Source organism: Rattus rattus, chromosome 2, assembly GCF_011064425.1.
Source record: "Rattus rattus isolate New Zealand chromosome 2, Rrattus_CSIRO_v1, whole genome shotgun sequence".
Taxonomy (NCBI): Eukaryota; Metazoa; Chordata; class Mammalia; order Rodentia; family Muridae; genus Rattus; species Rattus rattus.
In genome coordinates this window covers 208,171,023-208,196,581 of record NC_046155.1, presented here as the reverse complement: position 1 = coordinate 208,196,581, position 25,559 = coordinate 208,171,023, and the positions used below count along the sequence as shown (strand labels likewise).

General features: G+C 43.2%; 1 protein-coding gene across 2 annotated transcripts in view; it reads right to left on the bottom strand.

Moving 5' to 3' along the window:
* Positions 1 to 595: 595 nt before the first annotated feature.
* LOC116894656 (zinc finger protein 773-like) overlaps positions 596 to 25,559 on the bottom strand; it is a 32,963-nt gene continuing 7,999 nt past the window's right edge. The window contains exon 2 of one of the 2 annotated variants that reach the window (XM_032896361.1): positions 596 to 675. In XM_032896361.1, the coding sequence (XP_032752252.1) occupies positions 596 to 675 (80 nt within the window). Of the gene's footprint in view, positions 676 to 25,192; positions 25,401 to 25,559 lie in introns of those variants that run through there. The other variant, XR_004387035.1, reaches the window with a different exon arrangement.

The following is a 25,559-nucleotide window of genomic DNA, read 5'->3' as shown; positions in this document are numbered from 1 at the left end:
AGGGCTGAGCACAAAGGACCACAAAAGAACATTTTTGAGCCTGGGAACCTCCTCATGTCTGGATCGTGGTGGTGATTTCCGTCCAGTAATAAGTGCCTTCCACAACTCACAGATCTGTGCGTGCAGACAGTGGATCAGACTGCATATACACTGCACGCTGTTAGAAAGATGTTTCAGAGGGAAGGTTGGAGAACCAGGCTGCATTCGCACTGTAGCCCAGCATTTTGGTTACACATGACCACAAGGTATAGAACCTTTCCGAGTCTCATTTTCTTGACCTATAAAACAGAGCTAATAACTGTGGAGGCTGCTGGGAAAACGTGGATAAAATAATGTACCTAATTGTTTACAGTAATGCCAGACCATCACAGAACTCTATAAATGGTACTTACTGCTGCCTTTATCCCTCACTAAAGAGTTAGGAGATTATTTAAGGAAGAGGTTTCTAAACAGAGTTATATGGTTTCTCCTTTAAATGGGAAATAAGAGTTTTATTGGGGAGCTTGTGAAGAATACTGGCGCCTTATAAAAATGAAGACATATCTTTCACTTCCTCAGCAAAATTTAATTTCCTCTATGAATTCTTCTCAATTCTCTAAATATTGATGGATGGTTCCACAGTCGTATGTTTATCTTTCTGGAACAAATAAGGCCATGATGGATAAACTTGGGTTCCTGGAAAATAGAGGGAAATGGGAACAAATAGATAAATAACATGTAGAATCCACACTCCGGTTCCTATGGTAGCATTTATTCATCTAGACAATGGAGGGCTATTTGCACCCAGTACTAATGGTCCCAGGAGCTGGAGACTCGGATGTCACCAACAGAGGCAGTTAGATGTCATCCTCAGGGAGCTTGGGTGCCACATTCTGTCAGAGTCACTGAGCCAGCTCTCTGTGCCTCCCTCCCACAGAAATTTAAATGGCATCTCTGTCTGCTGGTCATGCTCACTGGACCCGTGATGTACACTCAAGAGACTATGAACTGAGTTTTATATGTATGTCTTTGATAGCTGTTGATGGACTGATTTTGGTAGAACCAAGGGTTGAACCCAAAGGCCTTGTATGTACAAGGCAAACGTTATACAGCTAAGCTATATCCTGAGCCCCGAACTTTTTATTGTGAAATGATTGCTCAGAAACTTTCAGAAAAGAGACAGATGGGTCTTCAACCAGCTGTCTCTAATTGCAAAACTTTATATGAGTCTCATTTATCAGGACTAAGAAACAGATCTTAGTACACTCTCATTGCCTGGAAGACAGGCCATATTTAGATTTGAACCCACACTCCTTAACGATTAATCAAAACCTTCTTCAGCTCTTAATCTTCTAGTACCTTCTTAGTTTTAAAAAAAAGTATTTTCTCTCTTAAAACTTGAAGATCAGGACATTTTTATGGCTTGAATGTATTCCCCAAAAGTTAATTATGTCAATGTTATGCTCCTCTGGTTCTCTATTTTCCCCTGATAATCAATGTCTTCCCTAAAATCACTTGATTTCTAGCCAAACTAGCCTAGGAATGGTCCATGGCTCCAACTTGTCCTTGCAAGCCAGCTCCCGGGCAGACACTCCTCCTCTTACCCTGTGTGCTACTGTGGCAAACATGGTGGCGGGTGCCTGCAATCCCAACACTTAACTAAGGTGGGAGTGTGCTGCCCTGGGCTACAAAGGAGCACCTAGTCTCAAAAAAAAAAAAAAAAAAAAAAAAAAAGTAAAATTTCAACCTTGCATCACACCCAAATTCTGCACGGGTTCTACATCAAGAATGCTTAGCACAAATCTTCAGCTGACTGCTGGCGTCATTTAACAGCTTCCTTTGCTTGGCAGGGTAGTCTCCTGCGTCTTCTCCCATCATTCTCTGTAATAGTATCACACCCTTTCTCTTCTCATCTTTCTATCCATATTACACAGTCACTGTAGCCCCTTAACTAATCAGGCCAACATAAAAGGGATCAAGCTGCTACAAGTAAGAAGGGTGGTGTCGGTCTTCCACTATTTATGGTCCTATGCAGTGTCCTTTTTCCAACAGATTCCATGGTCACCCTAGCACTCTAGGTATTAACAGGTGACTCTCAAAGTTAGGATATAAAAGAAATTGAAGCTTTTGTCTTGTCAACTCTGGTTAGGATTACTCTGGTTAAGTTACTGGGCCATGAGGTCACATAAGCTATTCTGTATGGAAAGCTTTATTCTGTTTTTTTTCGGGGGAGGATAAAGTCTCACCATTAAGTTCTGGCTGGTACGGAACTCACTATGTAGACCAGTCTGGCCTCAAACTCACATACACTTGCCCTACTGTCTCCTACCTGCCAGGACTCAAGGCTTGTGCCACCATGACTGGTTTCACATAAGCCACTCTCTGGAGAAGATCACAAGGAGGAACGAGACCCTGGGCACCAGTGCACACTAGTATACAAGGCAAGTGATAGAACCACCTTGAAAGTGGAACCCAGGCAAATCCCTTTGATGTAAGCCAAGCTGTAAGCCTCCATGATAGAAACACACGACCATGTGTCCTCTGCACCTCTGGCCCAAAGGAGAAGGAAGCAACTGTAAGTACTTATTATGATTTTAATTCACATCATTTTAAGGTAATTTATATTGCAGTCATAGATATAGATGGGCTTAATAGAAGAAGACCAGAGCCCGGTGACCAGCTGGAGGTCACAAGTATCCAGGCATGTGCCGTTAAGGGCCTGGATCCTGTGAGCTACAGCTGCATAGCCAGGACAGATCCTAATGATATTTAGGAACGGGAATCTGCAGGAAGAGGAGAGGATGTGGGGTGTTCAAGACACATGCGATTCTTCTTAGCTTTCTAGCTTTGTTGGCAGACCTTGGGAGAGGTTGATATGCAGAAATATGACTTTGAAATTGAGACATACTGAGGTTTCCAGAAGATGTACTGCCAAGAACCATCACCACCAGCACTGGCATCCAGTGCCTACTTCAAAGACCTCTTATCACCGGGCTGCCTGGACTATTCTGCCGTATCTGATGCAGCCAGCTCCTTCTTATATCTGCAGACTTTCTGCTCCCTGGGGTCAAGACTTGCTGATCGGTCTGGAGAGCTCACATCTTCTTGGTATTTCAGTCTCTGCTTAGCCAGTGCTAAGACCCTACAGGACTGCATTTCAATCTGCTCCCTACTGTGCTCCCAATGCTTTCTAACAAGGCTCTGAATCCTAAGATTTATCCCCTAATATTTGATAGACTGAGGCTATATTATAAAAACTTATAACAGACATACTATCCTTTATAGCTATGTATTCAAATTTCTAATTGAGATAGCTGCTTTCCAACTGTTATAATTCTGACTTTATGATTGCTGTAATTCTACATGTGTGCATACAAACCCAGGCACACAGACACATACATATACACATATCAGAAACATGGGAAACTCTGGGGTGTGGGGTTCTCATCACATGGCAACAGAACCTTGAGTTAGTCATCAGAACTCTTTGCAAATATTCCTGTTGCTCCTCTGGACACATCCTAGAATTCAGCTGCCACACCCCTTTATATTTAAACAAAGAGTGGCCATTTTCTTGCTTTTGACAATGGAATAGGTGTGAAGAGACAGCACTTGTGCAATGCCTGGCAGTGTTTAAAGCTAGCATATACTTTACCAAGTTTTCCTTTTGACTCTGGGATCCTGAGAGACTCAGCGGAATTTGCTGATGTGCATGAGGCATGAACACAGGAGAAGAATGAATGGTTGCTGTATAAAGTCAATGAACTTGGAAATTCTAAGCACACCACTACCCAGCTGCTTCTAATAGACAGAGGAATAATAATATTCTAGCCAATTCAGAGTACATCCTCTTAGGTTCTGAAGCCCTTGGTATTACATAAGTAATACCTGAGAGTGAATGACGTCATCTACAGAGTTAAACAAGCACTCCTGCTATCTGTGCCATCCTGGGTATAAATTCCAGCTCTAGGGGGAGCAGTTGGAGATGTCTGCCCTTATTTTCATTTTTAAAATGGGAGCTTAATGGTTGGCTGAGGACTGTGCTTTCATTTTCAGTTTTAAAACATGGACTCAATTTAGAGTATACTTTAAATCTCTGAGCATCCTCTGGACTACTAATGGCTACAAACTATGCAGGGTACTATCTAAGTGGATGGTAAAATACACTTGGTGTGGTAAAATAAAAGTAGGAAAAGTTTACAAGAAGTTAACATTATATTACTTCTATCATCACTACATATTAACTAAGTATTACCATGTTATAACAGGTCACTATTGTTAATTTCCTATTAACTTAGGTAAGTTCTATAATATTGACCTATAAAAATGGCAGAATTCTATTAATTCATGTTAGAAATGAGTTTCCTAAGAGTTTTTGTATACTGTTACATAATTTTATATACCTGTATACATATGTGTACGTTTGTGCATGTCTGTGTGTGTGTTTGTGTGTGTATGTGTATGTTTGTCATGTCTGTGTGTGTGTATGTGTTTGTGTGTGTGTGTGTGTCTGTGTGTGTGTATGTGTTTGTGTGTGTGTGTGTGTGTGTGTGTGTACACAAAGAAGGAAGAAAGAGAGGTTAGACAAGTTCCCACTATATAGTCTAGGATGGCCTCAATTTCACCCACCTGCACCTACTGATGAGGGATAACATTACAATCTTGTGTCACCATGCCTAGCACATACCTTAAATAAAAGCCTTGTGAAAACTTCTCAAGTGTTTCAACACTGTACCTATTGACCTATTGCTACAGTGGGGAATTATGAAGGAGGGTAAACATGCTGAACCATAGCGTGGATACTGTGGGTGTCTTCTGTATGCCTGTCTCATTCTCATTAGCTACATCTTTTTGGAAAATTGAAAGACCCTTAGAAATTCTTAGCATTTTGAAGAATAGATGCGCTAGGACCTGTTGGCTCAGACTGCTTGGTGTAGTTTGCTTTTCTGTTGCTATGATGATACACTGAGACAGCACATGACAGTCTGTCACAGAGTAGAGCTATGGCAGGAGCTCATGACAGGAGCTTGAAGCAGAACTCACAGAGCAGCTGCTTCCTGGCTTCCTGGCTTCCTCAACATGGTTTTGACACATATCAGAGCCACCTACCCTCCAACATCAATTACCAATCAAGAAGATTCTCTACAGACATGCGACAGGCCGGTCAGATAGAGACAAGTTTTCAACTGAGATTCCTTCTTCCCAGGTGAGTCTAGTGGATGAAGACGTACCAACACCCTGCAGTAATACAATAGATACTTGAAGAGTAGATACTCATTTCTCAAATGTTCTGGGGCTGGAAATCCAGGATCATGGTGTTGCCATGGTCAGGTTCTGATGATCAATTCCTTCTGACTTTTACACAGCTGTCATCAAACTGTATACACAAATAGTCTTTCTTTGATGGTTATGAGAAGACAGAAAGCCTCTTGTCTCTTTAAGCCAACTGATCCAACCATAAAAGCAACATCTTTATGACCTAATCGAAACCTGAGACTTCCTAAAGGTTCCATCTCTGTGCACCATCACAGCGAAGGGCAAGACTCAAACACATGCATTTGGGAAGGGAACACAAATATTCAGCCTCTCAGTATATGATATATTACAGAACTCTTTGAAAAAGACATATTGTAAATCAACATGATACAGGCAAAGAATTTAACATGCAAGTAGCCAAGGTTTTTTTTTAAACGTTTTGAAATAGTTACTTTAACAAACTACATTGTTGGTTAACTATGATGCATATTGATCAGGTAATTGCACAGTTCTGCCCACATCCTATGACTAAGTATGATGATTGAAAAAAGGGGGGCTGAAACAATGCTTTTCAACACAAGAAATTAGATCAAAAATTAGATCAAATGGACTACAGGCAAAGGTACCTACCTGGTTAGGGAAATCTTCTCACACATGTGTCTTAATCCCTAATCTCTTTTCTCATTACATAACAATATGTTGCATAAAATGATATGTGATATAAAAGCTATCATGCTTCATTGATCTCATGGCAATCTATCATTCTACACCTGGTTTTTGGTCAATATATGAGATTCTTGATCTACAGGTTAAGCAAGTCCTTGTTCAACACAGATAAAAGAGTAAACAAGCTTCCTACCTAACAGTAGGCAAGTGAGTACAGGGTCATGGTGCGGCTGCCAAATGTTTTGAGAGAGCAAGTGTGGGAGCTACAGGCACATTCAGGGGCATCAGGCACAATGTACAGGCATTGTAAGGAGGCTTCCTGGAGGAGGTGCTAGTCATAGGAGTAGGTGCTAATCCTATGAGAACATGGGGAAAGAGAAATGGTATTCGAGCAAAAGGTTAAAGTGCGACAAGGAAAACAAACGAACGAACTAACAAACAAAATACAAACTTAAGAAAGGTGGCTGGAAGGACAAAATCCTAAACCTTAAGGTAGTGGTTCTCAACCTTTCTAATGCAGACCCTTTAATACATTTCCTCATGCTGTGGTGACCCTGACCATAAGATTATTACATTGCTACTTCTTAACTAATTTTGCTTCTGTTATGAATTATAATGTAGATATATGATGTTCAGGATATCTGATATGGCATCCCCAATGGGGTTGAGAATCACTGCCCTAAGGAAAGCTCATTACTTGTCTATATGAAGAGCACAGCCTAGAGGGGGGAAGAGTTAAGAAATGATGCTTCAAGAATCCAGTAAGTCATGTGCATGTATTTGGTTTCTAAGACATTCGGAGTATAAATGGAATCATCCAACGGTTTCCTTTTCCTAAAATACTACTGTGATCTCAAGATTGAGACCAGCATAAATGAAGGCCAAAGAAGACTGGGGACAAGTTACTCAGCTCAAAAATTCAGCTAGATAGACAGGATGGAAACATTCAATAGATTCACTCTGTATCACATGGACTTTAATGATAATAACATATCATATACTTGAAAACTGTTCTCACCATTAAAAATGTGAAGTGAGGACTGGAGAGATGGCTTAGTAGTTAAGAGCACTGGCTGCTCATCGGAGGACCCAGGTTCAATTCCCATCACCCAAATGGTAGTTCACAAATGTGTGTAACTCGAGTTCTAGGGGATCTAACACTTTCACACAGACATACATGAAGGGAAGATACAAGTGTACATAAAATAGAAATAAAATCATTTATAAAATATGAAGTGAGCTACACGGTCTCTTGGCTTAGCACTCAATAATGCATATACATTTCACAATGGTATCACATACTGTATAGATGTATTATTTTGTCAACTAAAATAGTTTAAAAGTACTCCTGTGTAACTTCTGTATTTTGTGGCAAAGAATTTCTGTCATGAATAAAGATTTCAGGGGACCAATCACTGGGTGAGGAGTAGGCAGGATTTCTGGGTCGGAGTGAGAAAGGGGGAGGCAGGAGAAAGACTTGGGTTTTGGATGGGAGAGATGCGGGAGGACAAAATGTAGGTAGGGGAGGCCCCAAATTCAGGTGGCAGATCCACCGGAATCCGCTACCGGAGGATTTGTAACTTAGAAAATATACAAATTAGGATGCTAGTGGCTGTGCCCAGCGACTGTGTTACCTGTTGACTCTGAACTAAGTTTGTGTGATGTTTTCCTTCACCAGTGACTCACCTGGGTTACAGAGAGGAAGGGTTTGCGAGAAGTGTACCTGAACTAGCCATGGGAATTTGGAACCGTGGGGCTGATATGGCAGTGACCCGCCATGGGAACTTGGTGAGACAGGTGGAGAGATTTCAGAACTCTGGGTCAGAGAGTCTGCTGGGGTCTGCGCAGGTTGGCCTGTCTGCTGGTGCCTTGCCACTGGCAGCGTGGATTGCTTTATTAATATTTCACACTACAGGATTTTCCATCTTCAAATGTGCCATTTCCATTAATAATATTCTCACTGGTGTCTGGGGGGCTCGGAATGATATTCTTTAGTTTTTGTTTTGTTTAACGCAATCTCACTGAAATGTTAGGACAATTATCAATCAGCTACATTCCCACATCTTAAATTAATGTAAGCAATTTGAAATTTTGCCAGAAATCATGAATTGTTGGTGCCAAAAATCTCCTTTATTGAATAAATAGTTATTGGATGTCTACTATATAGTTCATACCGTTCTGCTATCAGTGGGAAAAATGTTGAAAGTTTTGTTACTTATTTTCTAAAAAGACAGAAATAAGGCAAAACTGAAACCACGTTAAAGCAAAAAGGCTCAGGTTAAGTAAGTAAACTATGTAAGACTCTGGAGCAAATATCAACTGAGCCAGGTGATAGGCTAACATCTCCAATGTCCTGTGTCTGGCAAGGGTCCCCCACAGTGATGATTCACAAGCCACTGCGCTTCTGGGCAATGCTTTCCAAAATCCAATTCAAGTTTAATTGCAAGAAAAGAGACAAATATAAATGGGGGACTGTGCCGTAAACTAATGTTCTTCAAAACAGTCCTGAAAAGCAAGGAAGGGCTGAGAAACTGTCTGCGACTAAAGAACGTGTTATGAATAAACCATACAATACAATATGGGATTATGCCCATAAGTCTCAAGTGAAAAGCGACATTGCAGGAAAATCTAATGATATCCAAAATTAAAGCCTGGTGTTTGGTTCACGCACAGTGATCTAGTGCTAACATGGAAAGAAAGGGTGACTTTTGCCAGGGGTACAGAGTCTGTTCTTAGTTAAGGAAATGAAACATAGCCTTGACACAAGTCACCCGCCTCCTTGCTTCCTCCCTTTCTCTAAACCGATGACCCAGCAGTGAGGGTGTTAGGGAAGATCCAGAACTGGGGATGTTTGAGGTTGGAGGAGACAGTGTACACTACTCACCCTGGGGAGTAGGGGGACAGCAGGGATTTAAAGTGGGGCCAGTCAGGGCAGTTTTCTCCTGCTCCATCGAAGCCTCTAGGTTAAGACATCAGGTAGGTAAAGATTTCAATAAGGAGGGCTGTGGCTTAACCACAATAAATCTACATTTCAAAAGTTTAATCTCATCTGAGTCAACAGTCATGCTAGAACGTTACAGATCTGTTGGTGTATGTCCAGAACCACGTGGCCATCTCTATGATCATTTAATCTACACCACCCTCAGGAGGGACTGCAGGCCACTTCTCCCACTGATTTAGAGATTAAGAAACTGAAGCTAAGGTTAACCACCTTTGTACAAACATGTACATCTAACATCAGAAACACGTGAGAGTTGAACCCGTCATCTTGAGCCAGCATCTATGGGAAGAGGTGTAGAATTTGGGCACACTGTGCAGCTTAGGGGCACCCTCAGCAATCCTGGACAGGTCAGGGGTTACTTGTATTTACAGTACCCAAATAATTAACATCTGTTACCAAACTGGTAGGGTCAAGGATTCAACGATAAGGGACATTCCAGTGTATGTTAATGTAAATGGCTGTTACTGCAGAGCAGAATAACCCTGTGACTTGGGAATGACCCAAAGTGACCATTATGACTCCACAGCCACCCTGACTTCCCAAAGATTCCAGCTTCAAAGATGCCTAGAAAACAAGTTTGGGCTTTGAATGTTGGGCCCACAATGAGCAACATAATATTCCTAACAGAGACAACTGGGGGGCCTTCTCCAAGCAAGCGTGTCACCACTGAGCTCTTCCAAACCCAAGCTCTGGAGGGTTTTGTTTTGTTTTTGAATTCTTTGCATTTCAAGCATTATAAGTTCTATCCTCTTCTTTTGTGGTTTCAAGAGTCTGCTAGGAAGAAATCCAGAAATTGTTTCTGGAAAAAAACGACTAACAACTTCTGCTCAAGTGTTGACAGGAATCTGTATGTTCTGTGTTGGCCTACTATGTGGCAGGCTTGGCTAAGCCACGTTGCAAATATGATCTTGTGTTTTCACTTCACCCCAGTGAGGTGGCTTTTGGAAGCTTGAGCATATTACCCAAGCGTTCTCTCTTCAGAGAGGTGCTGGCTAGGATTCCAACCTCCCGAGGAATAACCACCTTGATTAATAGCAAACAGGAACTGCTTCAGTCAGCTCCTTGTTTGTTCTCTCTCTCTCTCTCTCTCTCTCTCTCTCTCTCTCTCTCTCTCTCTCTCTCTCTCTCTCTCTCTCTCTCTTCCTTCCCAACCTGTGCATGTGTGTGTCTGTGTGTGTGTGTCTGTGTCTATATGTCTGTATGTGTATATCTGTATGTGTGTGTTGTATTCACCTCTGTGTATATGGTATGTACTCAAATCCTCTTTTAAAATGATCCAGCTTTTCAACACAACAATGTGCTTCAAGTTTATTTTATTTTTGTTCTTTTCTAAGACAGGAAGCCAAACTTGAATGTCTATAAGCGTTCTCCTAAGCATATTATGCGTTCCAAGTGAGACCAAGAACAATAATGCTGACTTTTTTCCTGCACTTGGTGGACCATCTTTTCAAACAGCTGTGGCAGCCAGGCGTCCTATCAGGCCTTGCAGACTGCCAGGTGAGGCTTGACATGCTTTTGAGAGTGAGCTTACACAGCAGAGATGATGCTAAATGAGCCCCTGTTGTTGTGGTTGCACTGTCCTCAGGTCTGATGAACTTCCTTCCACCTAGGCCTTTGCCTGTCACTTTGTATACTAGATGTTCCATAAAGGTCCTTGGCAGCTCAATCTCATAGTGGGGCCGGGGGAGCATCTTCAGATGGACGTGAATGTATCAGTGCTCTCTGGCTTCGACACCACATCCAGGCACCACACAGATCAGAGAATTTATGCTCTTCTTCGGAGAGGAAAAAGTGGCCATGGTGCCTTAAAGATGGTAAAATATTTTCTAGAAACCAAACCTGAGGTTCCCGTCTTTAGTTCAGAGCTGTTTTCCGGGAGCAGGCTTTTTACGAGCTCTGAGAGCTCTCACTCCAGTTCAGCTTGGGCTACTCACTGGTCAAGGAGCTCTAGCAACAATTGGATGCTTGACCAGTTTTTGTCAGGCCTTAGGCACTGTGTAGAGCGCCAAGAACATGCATTGTCCACACTGGGGAAGTCACGTCTATTAACACAACAAGATCATCCAGGAGGACAGGTGGGGTGACCTGTGTCTTTGTGCCAACCCGGCAGGCAGCCTAGGCTTCCATATTAACACTCCCTCTCTGGAAAGAGTCCTGATGCCACGTTAAACTGGCTGGAGCAGCTTGCTGCTTGTAAACTCTGACGTTCTCAATAAGTCAATTCAGAAAGCACACTGAAGCCAGACTGTCAGCTTCTCAATGCTTCTTTAGGGAACCAACAATAAAATCCCTTTTGGAAGTCAGCAAAAAATAGAATGTCCAGGTAGACCAGAGTAGACTTTTTTCTAACATCTCAGCATAAAGGAAAGAGTTAAAGTAATCTCAAAATACACACTGAAGAGCAGGGCTTCACAGCCCAAAGTGCTGAAGTTTGTAGCTATCACCACACATTTTGTTTAAACGTCCTCCTTCTGGGGTCTTCTGGCCAACTTACGTCCCAGTTTTCTAGTGAACGCCTTCTCTGGTATTCACGCTCCTGGCTCCCTGGTCATCCCACAGGATGACCTTTCTTAGCAAACCCAAGCCACTGAGGGGAGCTGCTAGCTCGTTTTGTTCACACAGTGGGATACTTCTCACTAGGAAGTACCCCAAAGACTCAGGTCAATGACTCAAGATGCCAACATTTTAGTATCAGGACTTTAAAGGTAGTTAGCATCAGAAGACACACTAGTACAGTGAGGAAGCTACTATGGATAAAACATACTGCAGTGAATCACTTCTAAGTGATGTCTACAACTTAACCTGCTTCTCATTGCCCCTCAGGCCTGGGCAATAGAAAGGAGCCCACAAGGAGAAAATGAATTCCACAAATATGGTAAAGTGGGTGACTGATGGGCCTGATCCAACCACAGCCTTACTAGTCAGTGTAAAAAGGAACAATTTTGCCTTGGGAGACACAGAACTCCACCTAGAGGAGGACCAACTGAAGCCACTGACCTTTGAAGCTCTATGTGTTACAAGGGAAAAGCACTGAAGCTGTGTGGATGTGCCTAAAATGGCAGCTTAATGTGGGAAAGATCTGTGCTGTGGTAAGCATTCATGCCTTGCCCTGCATGTGCCACAAGCCAAGGTCAAGGTCAAGGTCACTTCACAGACCTAAGCAGAGCATCAAGAGACCAATGGACAAGCGATTCCTCTGCTAATGGAAACCTTATGTGAAACCTGAAGCAATTTTCCATGAGGAAACATGGCCATGCTCTGCCCTGCTCTTAGAGGAGGTGATGCCTGGCAAGAGCCCTCAAATCTCAAATGTTGTGAAGAGCTTCACAGAGCCACAGGCCTGACCTTAAGCAATTTCCTTGTTTATTTCTTTAGCTTTATGATGTTATTGGAACACTGCTGAAGACTGGCCTTTTTATAAAGCCTCAGTTAGGATCCTTTCTTTGACCTTGACCACCGCTTCTTACTTAGTGAACAATTAACTTGCTAACTGCTGCTTACCTCTCTTTGTTGGACAGTTGGCTTTTAAGTACCTGGATACCGCAGCAAGCCACAAGGATCTGAATCCTGACTGTATGACTTCCCTGTTAGTGAACACGCTGGCCTCAGTTTCCTCATGTGAAAATGAGGTATACAACAGCAGTGATCTCGGAAGGGATATGCTCAGCTGATATCGCCTTAGGGAAGTCTGAAATGCTGAAACCTGTCTATCTTCTCTGGGAGACACTAGCATCAGAGACATTCTTTGCTGAGAACAAGTGCTCAAAAGACTAGGACTAAAATTAAATATTAACTTATGAACCATCTTTAACATTCTTCAGTAAACAATTTAGAAACATAAAACGAGTACTTTGCTCAGACTTTCAAAGAACATTAGTTCTTAAGAACACAGGCCATCCATATGCTCCTGTTTGTCCACTGTCCAGACACTCAGGCTACATCACCACCACTACCACTGCTCACCGCCACCAACACTGCTCACCACCTCCAGCAGCTCCGGTCAGTGTGTCTGGATTTAAAAGACCACCACTTTCCTCCACTGTCCTTGCTAGCACTAGCTGTGGCCACGGGACGATCTATTTTCCATGTGTGTTACTTTACTCTCTACGTTTCCTCCTACTTGTTCTACTCATCATATATCAGGAACAGCTAAGGGGAACATGTGGAACGGAAGGGAAATGTGCAAGTCTTTAGGCTTTCCTTCTTCAGGGGAGAAGTGGAGAGTCAGCTGTCCTGACAAGGCTTGGCAGTCCTCAGCAGAGATATTTCCAGAAGCTCCAAGAGGCCAAGTTCGCTGCTCCTTTCTTTCCCTGAGGCTTCCTACGTTGTGCCTGCCTAACAACACAATAAACAGATGCTTTAAAAGACAGGAGCGTCCTTGGAGGGAAAGGTCTAATGTTAAGACAAAAGACCCTGAATTTGAACCCCTACTCTCTAAGCTGTAGCCCTGTGACCTGGAATAAGAGACTTTACCTCACCAGGCCAAAGCGCTACTGGCGAAAGGTCTGTTGGACTGTCACACTTCCTCCAACGACTGTAGGGCCAAGTCATGAGTGCGGCCTGGGTAAATATTTGAAAAATGGAAGTACTCACCATTGTGAAAGCTTTGCTGCAAGCACTATTGCAGTCTTCAAAGCTCTGACCCGACGCACAAAGAGCTTCCAGTTGGGTTCCAGCACTGGTTACCAGTGGGTGGTGTTGAGCGTGAGCAAGTTCTAACCAGACCCATGCTACACAGCGCCACGCAGAATGCAAGCAGCACAGTCAGCGTGCATTAGATGATAAACCTGAAGGTTTTAAGTGAACCGAACTCTCATACAGAACAACACTACCTTTTCAGAGAGAGAAGCAACCATTTGACCACTCAGAGATGCCTTAAAAAGTTTACCTGTAAGGACCAGTGTCTTGACTTTCTTATTTTTACTTGCCTTGTTCTCTGTGGTCAGTCTACAAGCTAGCTGAAGCTAGTTTTCCGAGAGTTAATAACATTCCCCATGTCAGCATGGAAAAATTAATTACTGATATAACTGCTCAGAACTTTGTGTATACACCAAATCAAATGACATAGTCTTAGTGTGATGCCAAAGTCCTGCTATATATCTGGAACACTATATTACCAGTACAGCTAACATCTGAAAATCTTGAGTTAGGCAACAATAAAGAACAGACTAAAATCTAATGTAAGGAAATGAATTGATGTTATACTTATATGTAACTGGCATCCCAAAAATGTAAGGTCAATATACTTATTCATTTTAAATATACAAGCAAACTCAAAACTATTTCCAATAAATCCTGAATACGTATAGAAGAACTCCCCATATGCCTTGCATGGAAAAGGTATAATGCTAACTCCACACACAGAAGAGGGAATCACCCGCAGGAGAAACCTTTTCTAGGAAGCGCCTCCCAGCATGCTGCTAAGGTCAATGAGGGTCTGAACCTGATGAAGCTCACGTGTGCGACCATCTGACTTTTCGTACAGATGTGGAGCATGCTCAGGGCGAGCCACAGCTTCCTCTCAACCCGGGGAACGTGATTCTAAGGACGATAGAGGTGTTGGTGATCGGAGTGAAGCTGAAGAGAGTACGTTCCGTGGTCTTGAGGAAAGACAGAGCAGGTGCCAGGGTGAAAGGCTACACCAGACACACACAGAAGCAAGGAGGGGGAGGAACCAAGAGGTTGCAGAAAGCAAAACTGACACAGTCATCCTTTCCCAGAATGCAGCAAAACTCCTTAAGATACTTAGACATTTCACTTGATAAGCTTGTAATAACAGAAAATTTTAATCAGGGTGACTATATCTAAAAATTCATAGCGGGAATATATTTAACTTTTCAATAGCGAAAACAAATTGCAAACAATTTGAATTTCAAGAACAGGGGAATGTAAGTCATATAACAGCTTGGAAGGGAATGGTATATTACATATACAATTATACTTCAGGAAAAGTATTTATTAATGAGGAAAATATGTGGTTTTATTAAGTAAGGTGAGAGCTATAAAAGCATATTAACAGTTGACTATAAATATGGATATGCTAGAAAAATAGAATTCCCCCCTTATCCACTGGCAAGGCCAGGTCTCAAGGCAGAGACTGGTCTGATGGCTCTTAGGAAGATCACAATAGGGAGATGGTCCTTAAAGACTTCCAATTCCCTTTTCTGAGATCTCCGAAAACCAGAATTAAAAAGATTAATTCCGTTGAACACGGTGGCACATGCCTTTCAACCTTAGCACTTAGTAGGCAGAGGGAAGATGATCTGTGTTTTCAAGACCAGCCTGATCTATTCAGTGAGTTTTGGGGCGGCAAGGGCTACATAGTAATACCATGTTTAAAAAAAGAAAAACGAACAATTTTTATAGATGCCAAATGAATCTATCAGTGGCACCTTCTTAGCTCCCAGAGTAAGTTAAAGTTGATAAAACATTTGAGAAAGGAGGGCCATAAATAAATAGTCCCAATGTATTACTGACATCATCACCTCATTAAAATGAATTTACACCATCGGAACAATGTTAACTATTGTGCAGTTTAAATGAAACATAAACATACCATTTAAATCTGGACCATCGCTAAGGAACACGAATCAAAGGAAAACTGGCTAAAGGAAATGCCCAGAGCTTTCCAGGCTCCTGCCAGATAGATCTTTCACCTTTATGTACAAAACCCGTGTTCCCACAGATCTCTGGGGCAATAAAAAATGTACTGTACATCATGAGCTGACTTGCTATAAATGTTGTGAACTGTGCAAGCGTGGAGGGACACCTGCTCTTCGTACAAAGGACACAGACAGTGGGGCTGGGATCCAAAACTAAGAAGAGGAAGAAGTAAATAAGGACACTGACCCAGACAAGGGTTGAGTCAGCTGGGCAGCCTCAGACAGAACAGCCCTTGCATTGCTTAAGCTACAGGGTTCACTTGCTCAAAACTAGAGGCCATAGCCAAGTAGGTGGAGGCCAGGGAAAGACTGTTCCGTGGGTTAAATGATGATTAACCTTGGCCTTCCAAGTCACCCAGTCCTCCAAGGAGAGGACTGTAAAAGACCCAGACTGTTTCTATTTCTGCGCTACTGATAGGCTCAGCGAAAAACTTCAGACGTTTAAGACAGAAAGAGCGGCATGCTGACCAAGCACAGGCACTCATTCACTTACCATTTCCACAGGAGCCTCTCGCTCTTGCTGGCTACATGGCCTGATCCACAAAGTGGTGTTAATATCTACTTGGCAACTTACTGGAGCAAAAGAAATATGCAATGCAGAAGGCCTGGCACACAGCAGGTGTCTAATGACGCTCAGGTCCGTCTATGCCTCCCTTTCTGCACCTTCTCCAGGTACTTGTCTACCTAGTCACTGCCTAAAACACTCAGAGAAAGACCAGGAGCACAGAGAAGAAGATTTTACGGAGCTCAGATGTCATAAAACCATCCCAATAAAAAGATCTCTGAACCTCTGCTGTTTACTTCTACCCCCAGCCTCTGTGTGTGTGTCTGTGTGTCTGTATCTCTCTGTGTCTCTGTCTCTGTCTCTCTGTGTGTGTATGTATGTCTGTCTCTGTCTCTCTGTCTCTCTCTGTGTATCTGTCTGTCTCTGTCTGTCTCTGTCTCTCTGTGTGTGTGTGTCTGTCTGTCTCTGTCTCTGTCTCTGTGTGTGTGTGTCTGTCTGTCTCTATCTCTGTCTCTGTCTCTCTCTCTCTCTCTGTGTGTGTGTGTGTCTGTATCTCTCTGTGTCTCTGTCTCTGTCTCTGTGTGTGTGTCTATCTGTCTCTGTCTGTCTCTCTGTCTCTGTCTCTGTCTCTGTGTGTGTGTGTGTGTCTGTCTGTCTCTGTCTCTGTGTGTGTGTGTGTGTGTGTGTGTGTGTGTGTGTGTGTGGTTACTAGATTGTTCAAGTGCAAGTTTTTCCTGCATGTGTTTCACATTCACTTTTGTATTTGTTATTTTTTCTATTAAAAGAATTAAGGAAATAGTAACTTAGGAAATAAAAATCCCTAGGCATCTTTCAAAAGATAAAAAAAAAAAGAGAACTATCTTTAGGACTTTATTATGATTGCCTGAAGAGATGGCTCAGTTTCATGGAGCTAATCTGTGGAAATAAGTAGGGCAGAGGAGACTGACAAGAAATATGACTGTGTGCAGAGTGCTATAGCTGCATCCATCCTGTAAGAACAGACACACTGCAGACTTACTCATCTAACACAGGCTGACTGCAGAAATGTCATGTGCTGGGCCGGGGCTCTAACCATGTGCCAGGACCATATGAGTGTCTTGAGGGAACTCAAGACACTAATTGCACACAGCCATTGGGCAAGAACCACAAATGACCACACTTCCTAGCTACATTCTCCTTTTCCATTAAGTGTCACTGTCTGGGACCCATATGATACTTTACAACATGCACAACTTTCCAGAATGTAATGAGATTGAGGTAATGATGATCAGAGGCCCTAAGAGTGATGGTCAAGTCACATCTGCAAACAGTAGGGGCAATCCCACTATGTGAGACCGGTCCCGGGACAGCCACTTAGAGGAGGAAGGTTTGCTCGCCCAGTTTGAGACATCTGTGTTCTCAGTCCCTACTGTGGTTTGCTAGTGCCTGTTCCTACTCAAACTTTTACAAAATCCACAGCTGCTCTGTTCCCCTACGTCACAGCTAAGGAAGAGGTGTTCTGTAACACCTGCCAGTTTCACAAGGCAGACTTTGTTACAATGGTCAGAAATGGACCCTGTCCCCATAACACTGAGGTAATGACAACTACCAATCCTTTAGCAAATAGAGACTGCGTGGACTGCCAGGACTGGTGCTCCCAATTCGTTTGGAATGAGAGTCTTGCTCTGTTTTGGGGAACGTGTACTATCCTTTCTTTTTAGCAAACATTTTCAAGTGGCTGTTTCACTTGAAGAAACAACTGCTTTAATCTAAGATGAGAAACAGGAGAAATAATGTTCATAGTCCTAGAAATTAATTATTCCTCTCTGTTGTGTGTGTGTGTGGGGGGATGTGGGGGCACAGAGGACGCCTTTTAGAAGCCAGTTCTCTGTCCACTGTAGGTTCCAGAGACTTGTAGGCTGGTGTGGCAAGTTCCTCTACCTGAAGAGCTATCTTACTTTGGTCCCCAAAAATTATAGGTAGAAAAAGAAGTGAAAAGAATTTTAAAAATACTACTCATGACCAAGTGACAGAGGATGTAGCTTAGTGGTAGAGTGGTTTAACCGTCAATACCAAAATAAAAACATGAATGAATTAGCTAATTAGAATAAAAATACCCCAGGTGCCATGGCTTCCTGCAGAAACACTGCTGATAGCCACGTGCCTTTCTGCTTCTGTGCAGGCACACATGGCTGTGGTCTGCTGACTGGGATGGAGGCACGGCTCACCCCAGTGTTTCTCCATTATCATTTCTAATGGCAGAGTCGTCTCTGCTCTATCGGGGTCTATTTAGCCAACGGAGGCCCAGTTTTGTGGAACCTGTATACAGACTGTCTCGAGAGCTTGGGCTTTAGGTGATCTCTCCCTGTCTAGGTTGTCTTGGAAGCTCTGATTTCCGGCAGCAGTGTGAGTCTGAACCTCTGCTGTTCCCAGAGGTAGACATTTGGGAGTTAATTAGGCCCTGGAGTCAAACGCCATCCAAGTCACCTGATGTCACTTAGAAAGGGAAAACCACAGCCTATGTCAGAACCTAACTTTCTTCTGAGCAGAGAGATGCAAAGTATGAACCTTAAGAGCACATTTTCATTCACTCAGCTAGTATTTGTGCAGCCACTGGTGGCGTGCCAGGGTCACTTTGAGTCACTCAACTCTCCAGCCTTATGGAACTTACGCTATGACAGATTCACAACCTGAACAGGGTAAACCAAACAAGAGAGCAGTCTGGAGTTCTCTTGTCACAGTAAATTGGGTAGAATTTACACAAAACCAATGCATGCATATCTGAAGCTACCACAAAATACTAGAGTCTCCTGAGTTACCAAGTCATATGATGTATTCTGTTACCAAGTAAACATTAAATACTGTCATTAGAAGAAGCACTTCCAAGAGACAATGGTATCTAGAACAGTCACACTCCAGTCTTAGTAATCAAATACAAAAAAATACTAATATATTTAGGATAGTAATTTTTATGTATAGAAAACCTGTTCCCTGTAGTATTGGAGGAAATGTGCCCAGATTGTAGATGACTTTAGTTTGGATATGACCCATCTCCAGTTATAAAAATAGGAAAGGATATCCAAGCAATCGGGCTATGTGTAGATCAAGTGGGAAGCTGCTTATAAGCTAGTTGGGGGGTGGAGTCTCTACTGGTAAGGGGACACCCGGGTCACTTGTGCAATACTTATGTGCTCATTGGAAAGAAGGTGTAGGTTCATACTGAAGATTTATATAATTAAGTAAAAATAAGAGAAAAAAACAACAAAGCTAAAGAGGAATGCCTACAGAAATTAATGCTATTTTTTTTCTTTAAAAAATAACACGATCTCTCTCCTCCCCCCTCCGTGTGCAGGTATGCACACACACAATACACCCGGACATATGCTTGAACAGACATACAAACGTGGGAATTAGTGTCGAAGACAACTTGCCTAACCATATTATTTTAGATGTATAAAACAGTATGAAATGAGATTCTTACTATTTATGCAATGTGTCTTTTCATGACGACCATACATTGGCTCACTAATTTTATAAGGTAGGAAATCTTAAGAAAGTATGAAGGTGGGTCAGGACTTAAAACGTCATTCAAAGCATTTTATTGTGATATCAACTGATATCTTCAGAGCTCTGATTGTTTACAAAGATGAGAACATTAGATTTACAAAGGACCAACAATCTGAGGATAACAGCCTAGTCACATCAAAATCTAAGTATTATCATGGCAAGGATAAAGCTTCCCTCTGCAAGTCTTGGCGTCTGAGCAGAAGTCTCAAGAGTCAGTGCACGTGTGTCCTGTCAGTGAGCTGCATCTCCAGCTCTTGGAGACAGGGTCTTTCTAGATAGCCCAGGCTGGCCTTACACTCAGGGTCCTCACACCCCGGCATTCTGGATGCTAGGACCACAGGCCTGTGCTGTGCCACCACATTTCCCTTTCTTGTCAGTGGTGACAGAGTTGCTGTTAGTCTACTCAGCCCCAGCACTCGTGCCTACCCCTGCGTTTGACATCTGAAGCCCATGACACAGTCTCTCATGCCTGTGACTTGGAGATTCACAAGAAATTTCTAACTAGAAGGCAATTAGCATTGCATGGGCTGTCCTAAAAGGTCCCCATCCCCACTGCTGCACCATATACATATGCACCTTTGACGCTCCTGCTCCTTCTCTGACACTGGGACTTTGGAGCTGCTCCTTCAAGACTTATTCTTTGAAATGGAGCCCTCCACGCTTTGGTCATTAGGAGACCTCTGAGAATCAAATCAGTCCCAACAGCCAGCTCAGGGCTCTTGGCTAAGCACAGGGCCTTCAATAGTCAAACTGCAAAGCCAGGCAACTTCTGCTCCCAGAGCTCGCTGCAAACCATCTGTCTCTGCTCAAGTGAGTGCTATTGGGAAACATCAGGACAGAAGTCAGGATCCAAAAATTCAGAGTCTAACTGACTCTCGATGTCTAGGCTCAGTGCCACAGGCAATTCTCCTCAGGTGGCCTGCCAGGCTGGCCATCTGAATGGCAAGGAGCCCTGGGCAGTGGGGGAGACAGAAGGGCATGGAGAATGGGGGTAGACAAAACAAATTCATGTCAATCTCCCACAGTGCAGGAAAGAAAGGGGGAGGGACTTGCAATAACGTGTCATTGACAGCATCAGCAAAAGATACCGGTTGGCTCTTATCCACAGATTTCCCCATCCAGCTGCAGGGTGAGTGCTTCAGGTCCAAAGGTCTTCTGCAGTCTACACTGCTGTCCAGCGCCAGTATCCACCACAGTGGACTCCACTGGGTTACAGGATGCAGTTTATGGACTATTAAGAAGAAACATTCCGGGAAAACATATGGTACCCATTCCTTCTATTTCCCCTGCACTTAAAAAAAAATGAAGACAGTTAATTCTTATGCTCACGCTGTCTTGTGGGCCAGGATCATGCTATTTTCCCTTCACGGTGTTTATAATTGACATAGTGCAAGAAGCTGTGCAAGGAAAAGAACGCAGACACTGTCCTGTAAGAATTGCCAGATATCTAAACGTGAGACCGAAGCGGAAAGTAAGACATATCAAATGCAGGGCTCATTTTAGGGATGAGCAGGCGTTCCACATAGCTGTGTGGGAAGCCTGAAGCAAGCTGCCAATCAACGTCTCTTCATGATTACTTAGCAGGGAAGGAAGAGAAGAGAACGGAATCACTTAGTGAGCTGAGCTGAGGGAGAAGACCTACTGGCTTTCCCAAATATGAAGAGGTAGGAGTGCGAGTGGGCAGCCCCCATTTCTGTCTCTCCCACCACCTCCATTATGCTGTCCCTTTCCCTGATAACAGTCTGTTAATTATCCATCAAGCATTCATTCTCCAAGTCAGACAACCCTAAGATGTGTCTGATTCCATGCTCCTAGGATATGTTTAATGCAAAAGTGGCTTTATATTAAAAATATAAAGACCTAGTGGCACATGTCTTTAATTCTAGCACTAGGGAGCCAAGGTCACACAGAGAAATCCCTATTTTGAAAAGTCAGTAGACAGATAGATAGATAGATAGATAGATAAAATCAAAACTTAATTATCTAATCAGATCACTGAAGGTAGTTTGTGTTTTACTTTTAAATTGCACCCAAGGGAGGAAATGGCTTGTTGTGGAAAGAGCACTCACCTGAGAATTGGCTTTCCCCTACTCAAATCCCATTTGCCATTCAGAAATTCTGCAACTGTGGATGTCTCTGCCTTTACTCTCCCCCACTGAAATGAGTGAAATAAGTCACCTTACCTCCCCTTACGACTTGAGGAGTTTGTGTAGAGAACATTCAGTGAGGACTAAGATTTTAACATGTTGGTTATCCTGTGCCAGTCCCTACTTATCTATGTTGTCCTATGGACATGGTGTGCCCACTGTCCTCTTGGGACTACCAGAAGCTGTAATTACCACAGGGGGACTACCCAAGGTTGAGACCATTAAGGTTCCACCACAGAGGATAAAGGGGCGGAGCTTTAGAGACCCTGTTCCTACCAGGGGATTTACAGGCAGCTAATGGTTGCTTGAAGGAAGACTATCTTTGGTGGGATGGTCATTCCTATGTCACCTTGCTCCTCTCCTGTAAGTAGTCATTGCTCCATTACTCTCACAAGTAAGTCCAGTGACACTCAGTTGTTTCTTTGGTTTGTCCTTGATGCTGCAAATGAAAATCTCACTGTGTTCCTAGTAATGGCTTATGGGTAAGTCCATGGTTTTACTCACTCGCTTCAGGGAAAGCTCATACAGTTGAGCATCAGTTGCGCGACAGGATAGCTTTCAAAATCAGTTGTTGTTGAGGCACTCTGTGTGCCTGGAGTGTGTGCTGCACTGGGGAACGCCTATCCACTCCATCGATTTGCCGTGAGTATGGTTCTCAGCAGTTCCCATAGCTGGAGAGCTAATAGGGAAGGCAGCTCCATGCAGATAATTTGAAAAATGACAAAGATCTCTTCATTGCACACTGACTCAGACACCGTCTGGGTCGCTGTGGGGAGATGCAGAACTACTTCTAGTGTTAATTATCTTATCCACAGACAAGATGGTGGTGATGTCCACACTGAATGAAGCACCTTAGTGTTCAGTAAGCACTTGAGCAGCGCGGCTCTGAGGGAATACATAGCTCTTTGGGTGCAGAGAGATCAGGTTCAGGGGCTTGTTTAATTGTTTCCTAAATCTGTTACTATTTGAAAGTCAATTTCTCTTAAACCTCAGTTTCTTCCTGTGAGAAATGGGAATAATTTACTCCACATAGCCACTATACGTGAGGCATTTAGCACAGTTCATAGCAGGCAGTAAGGACTTGGTAGGATTATAACGGAATGTAGAACTGGCCTTAAACAAACACAAGAGCCTTTACGCTTGTTGTTAGAAATAGTATAAGTGGTAACAGTAATCCACCTAGAGGATACAGTGTTGTTACACAGACAGGAGCTGTGCTTGTTTGCCATGCAAGCAGCAAAGACTCCACAGGAAGTGCGGGATGCATGTGCAGGGACAAAGTGTTCAGAAGGAACAGTGCTCCACCACAGAGGGCAGATGTGTTTTCACATCTGGAATCACTTTCCCCAGTCTCCGCCCCTACGTCTACTAGAAGACAGGATGATAGGAAGCCCAATGCCACAGGATTGCTCTGAGGTGTAAAGGCAATGACGCTTAGGAAGTGTCCCTCAGTGTTAGTCCTACAGCTGCTGTAGTCCCTTCCATTAATGGTGCTCTTATTTTTATCACATCCATCTTATTACGTGCCTCTCATGTCCACGCCTGCTCATCGTCTGTCATCGGCGCATCTAGAGAGGAGAGCTGTGTCTCACTTTAAACTGTGTCATTTGCTTTTAATGGTGACAGTGACAATAATCACAGTGAGACACTGCCTTAGTCATTTGCTTTACATACTGTGTGAGAGTTAAAAGGCATCTGCACAGTGTGGTACTTATAAGCATAGCTGGTTCTCCTCATTACGCTGGACGTACAGGCCTCCATTTTCTTTCTCATGGTCATGCTCAAGCACCCTAATGACACATAGGCCATACTGTTCACACAAGGCTTCTCATGACAGAATGACTGGCACAGCCTTACTTTCCTAAATAGTTTGCTGATTCACTCGTTCCATTTTTGAACACCAACAGATTGGCACTGGTGACATCTGCTAATTATTTGCTTTTCCTCGTGACTGGCAGAGGACTGCCATCTGCAGCAATCGCTGTAATATGATCAGTGTGAGGCTTACACCGCCCGGTCCACGACCAATTTGCAGTAATGAGTAGCCTTGTCTATTTTTCTGTTTCCCCTAGGGGTATCATTATTTATCATGTGTTGGAAACACAGCGTCCAGAAGTTCAGCAAAAACCTAGTAACACCTAACTGCAGGAGGAAATCTCACTCTGTTCCCACCAATGGCTTATCAAGTCAGATGGCATCGACCTACCAGTCACATAGTTAAGATTCCAACGTCTCTCTTTGGTTGTTCCCTACCCATGCTAGTAGGGAAGCAGCCTTGGAGGATGCTGAGGACCTGTTTCCTATACTGTGTGTCCCCTTTTAGTCCCTGAGACTAGAGTTAAAGAAGTTGAGAAATCCCCTGAAATATGTTTTGCTTCTATTTGTACACCGTCATCTTGAGACTTCACTGACAGGTTAATGCTGCTTCTTTAATTCAGAGTACATTAAATTATACCTAGAAACTCACTAAGAGATTGGCTTGTTTGGTTTTGTAATGCTTCAATAAGATTAGAAAGGCGATGGCCTCCGAACATGGTATGATTTCATTTGTTAATTCCTCATTCATTCAACGTGAAGGTCAAAGGTCAAAGCTCACAGACATTGGGGTTTTTTTTTCACCATTCAGTGGTTTACCAAAAGAAATGTAGGAAAATGTTTCCTTGCCCCCTAGTGCACACAGCCTGCTACTGCAAACAATGACTTGGCTCAGGGAACTCATCATGGCTAACTGAATGATTAAACTGTTATTCACTGAACGTGCCACATGTTGAAATGGAAGCCCCTTCAAGGGTTTCTTTCTGTTCTCATCTCCAATTCTTACACACAGTAGGAGTACAAAGGTCTATCTCTTAGTAAATGGATGAGCTCTAAGTTGAATAGACCAATATTAAATGTGGCCATTTTTCTATTAGGTTTTCAGTCAATCGCAAGCTAAGCTTGCTCTGCAGTATAATTCAGAGATCACAGAATGGGGGAAGAAGAGGTGGGAAGGAAGGGCAGGATGAATCAGGAAACACTTCCGTAAACCTAAGTATAGAAAGAGCAGGAATTCTTTCTAAAGCCCACTTGCTTGTCCCATTCTACTTATAATACTGGATTTTCCTCCAACACTCTGTCTGCACTTTGGACAGCAGCTTAGGTGGTAGTCAAGCCACCGTATTGCCTGACTAAGCATGAGGGCCTCTGTGGTTCTGTTCTCCATACTCCTACCCTGGGCGTAAACTGTAGTTGTGACTTTCCTTTTACAATGAAAGCAAAGAGCACAAACAGATCTGAGCCCATTGTCCACTGCCACACAAAGGTTAACAGCCAACCTGGATCCGCTCCAGAGCAGCAATGGAGGGAAATCCCCAGAACTCCAGGCCTTCTAGTAGTTTGCGAGGCTTACAACCGACCACAGCCCGTTGGTTAAAATGACAACAATAGACAGTTACCTCTGTAATGTTTAATGGGGAAGATAGGAAAATCCCTGAGGGCTGCTCTGAAGTTTTTCTTCTTGCTTGGTGCAAGAGGAGTGTGGACTGGAGAGTAACTTCAAAGGCGGAGCAGAGAGTCCTTTCCCTACCGATCAATCTCAAGTCCAATCAACACTGGAGGCCGTGGGAGGTCCAGACAACACAGGCCACTTCTGCTAAAGCCTGAAATGTGAAGGGAAATGCCACTCTGCACAGTCAGTATTATGTGTAAGCCTTCCCCTCCCTATCTGGAAGATATCAGTAGGGAGGAAAGACTGAGAAACAGAAAGCATATGCAAATTCCATTGGTTTAACAATACAACGAATGGTTTCTTACTGAAA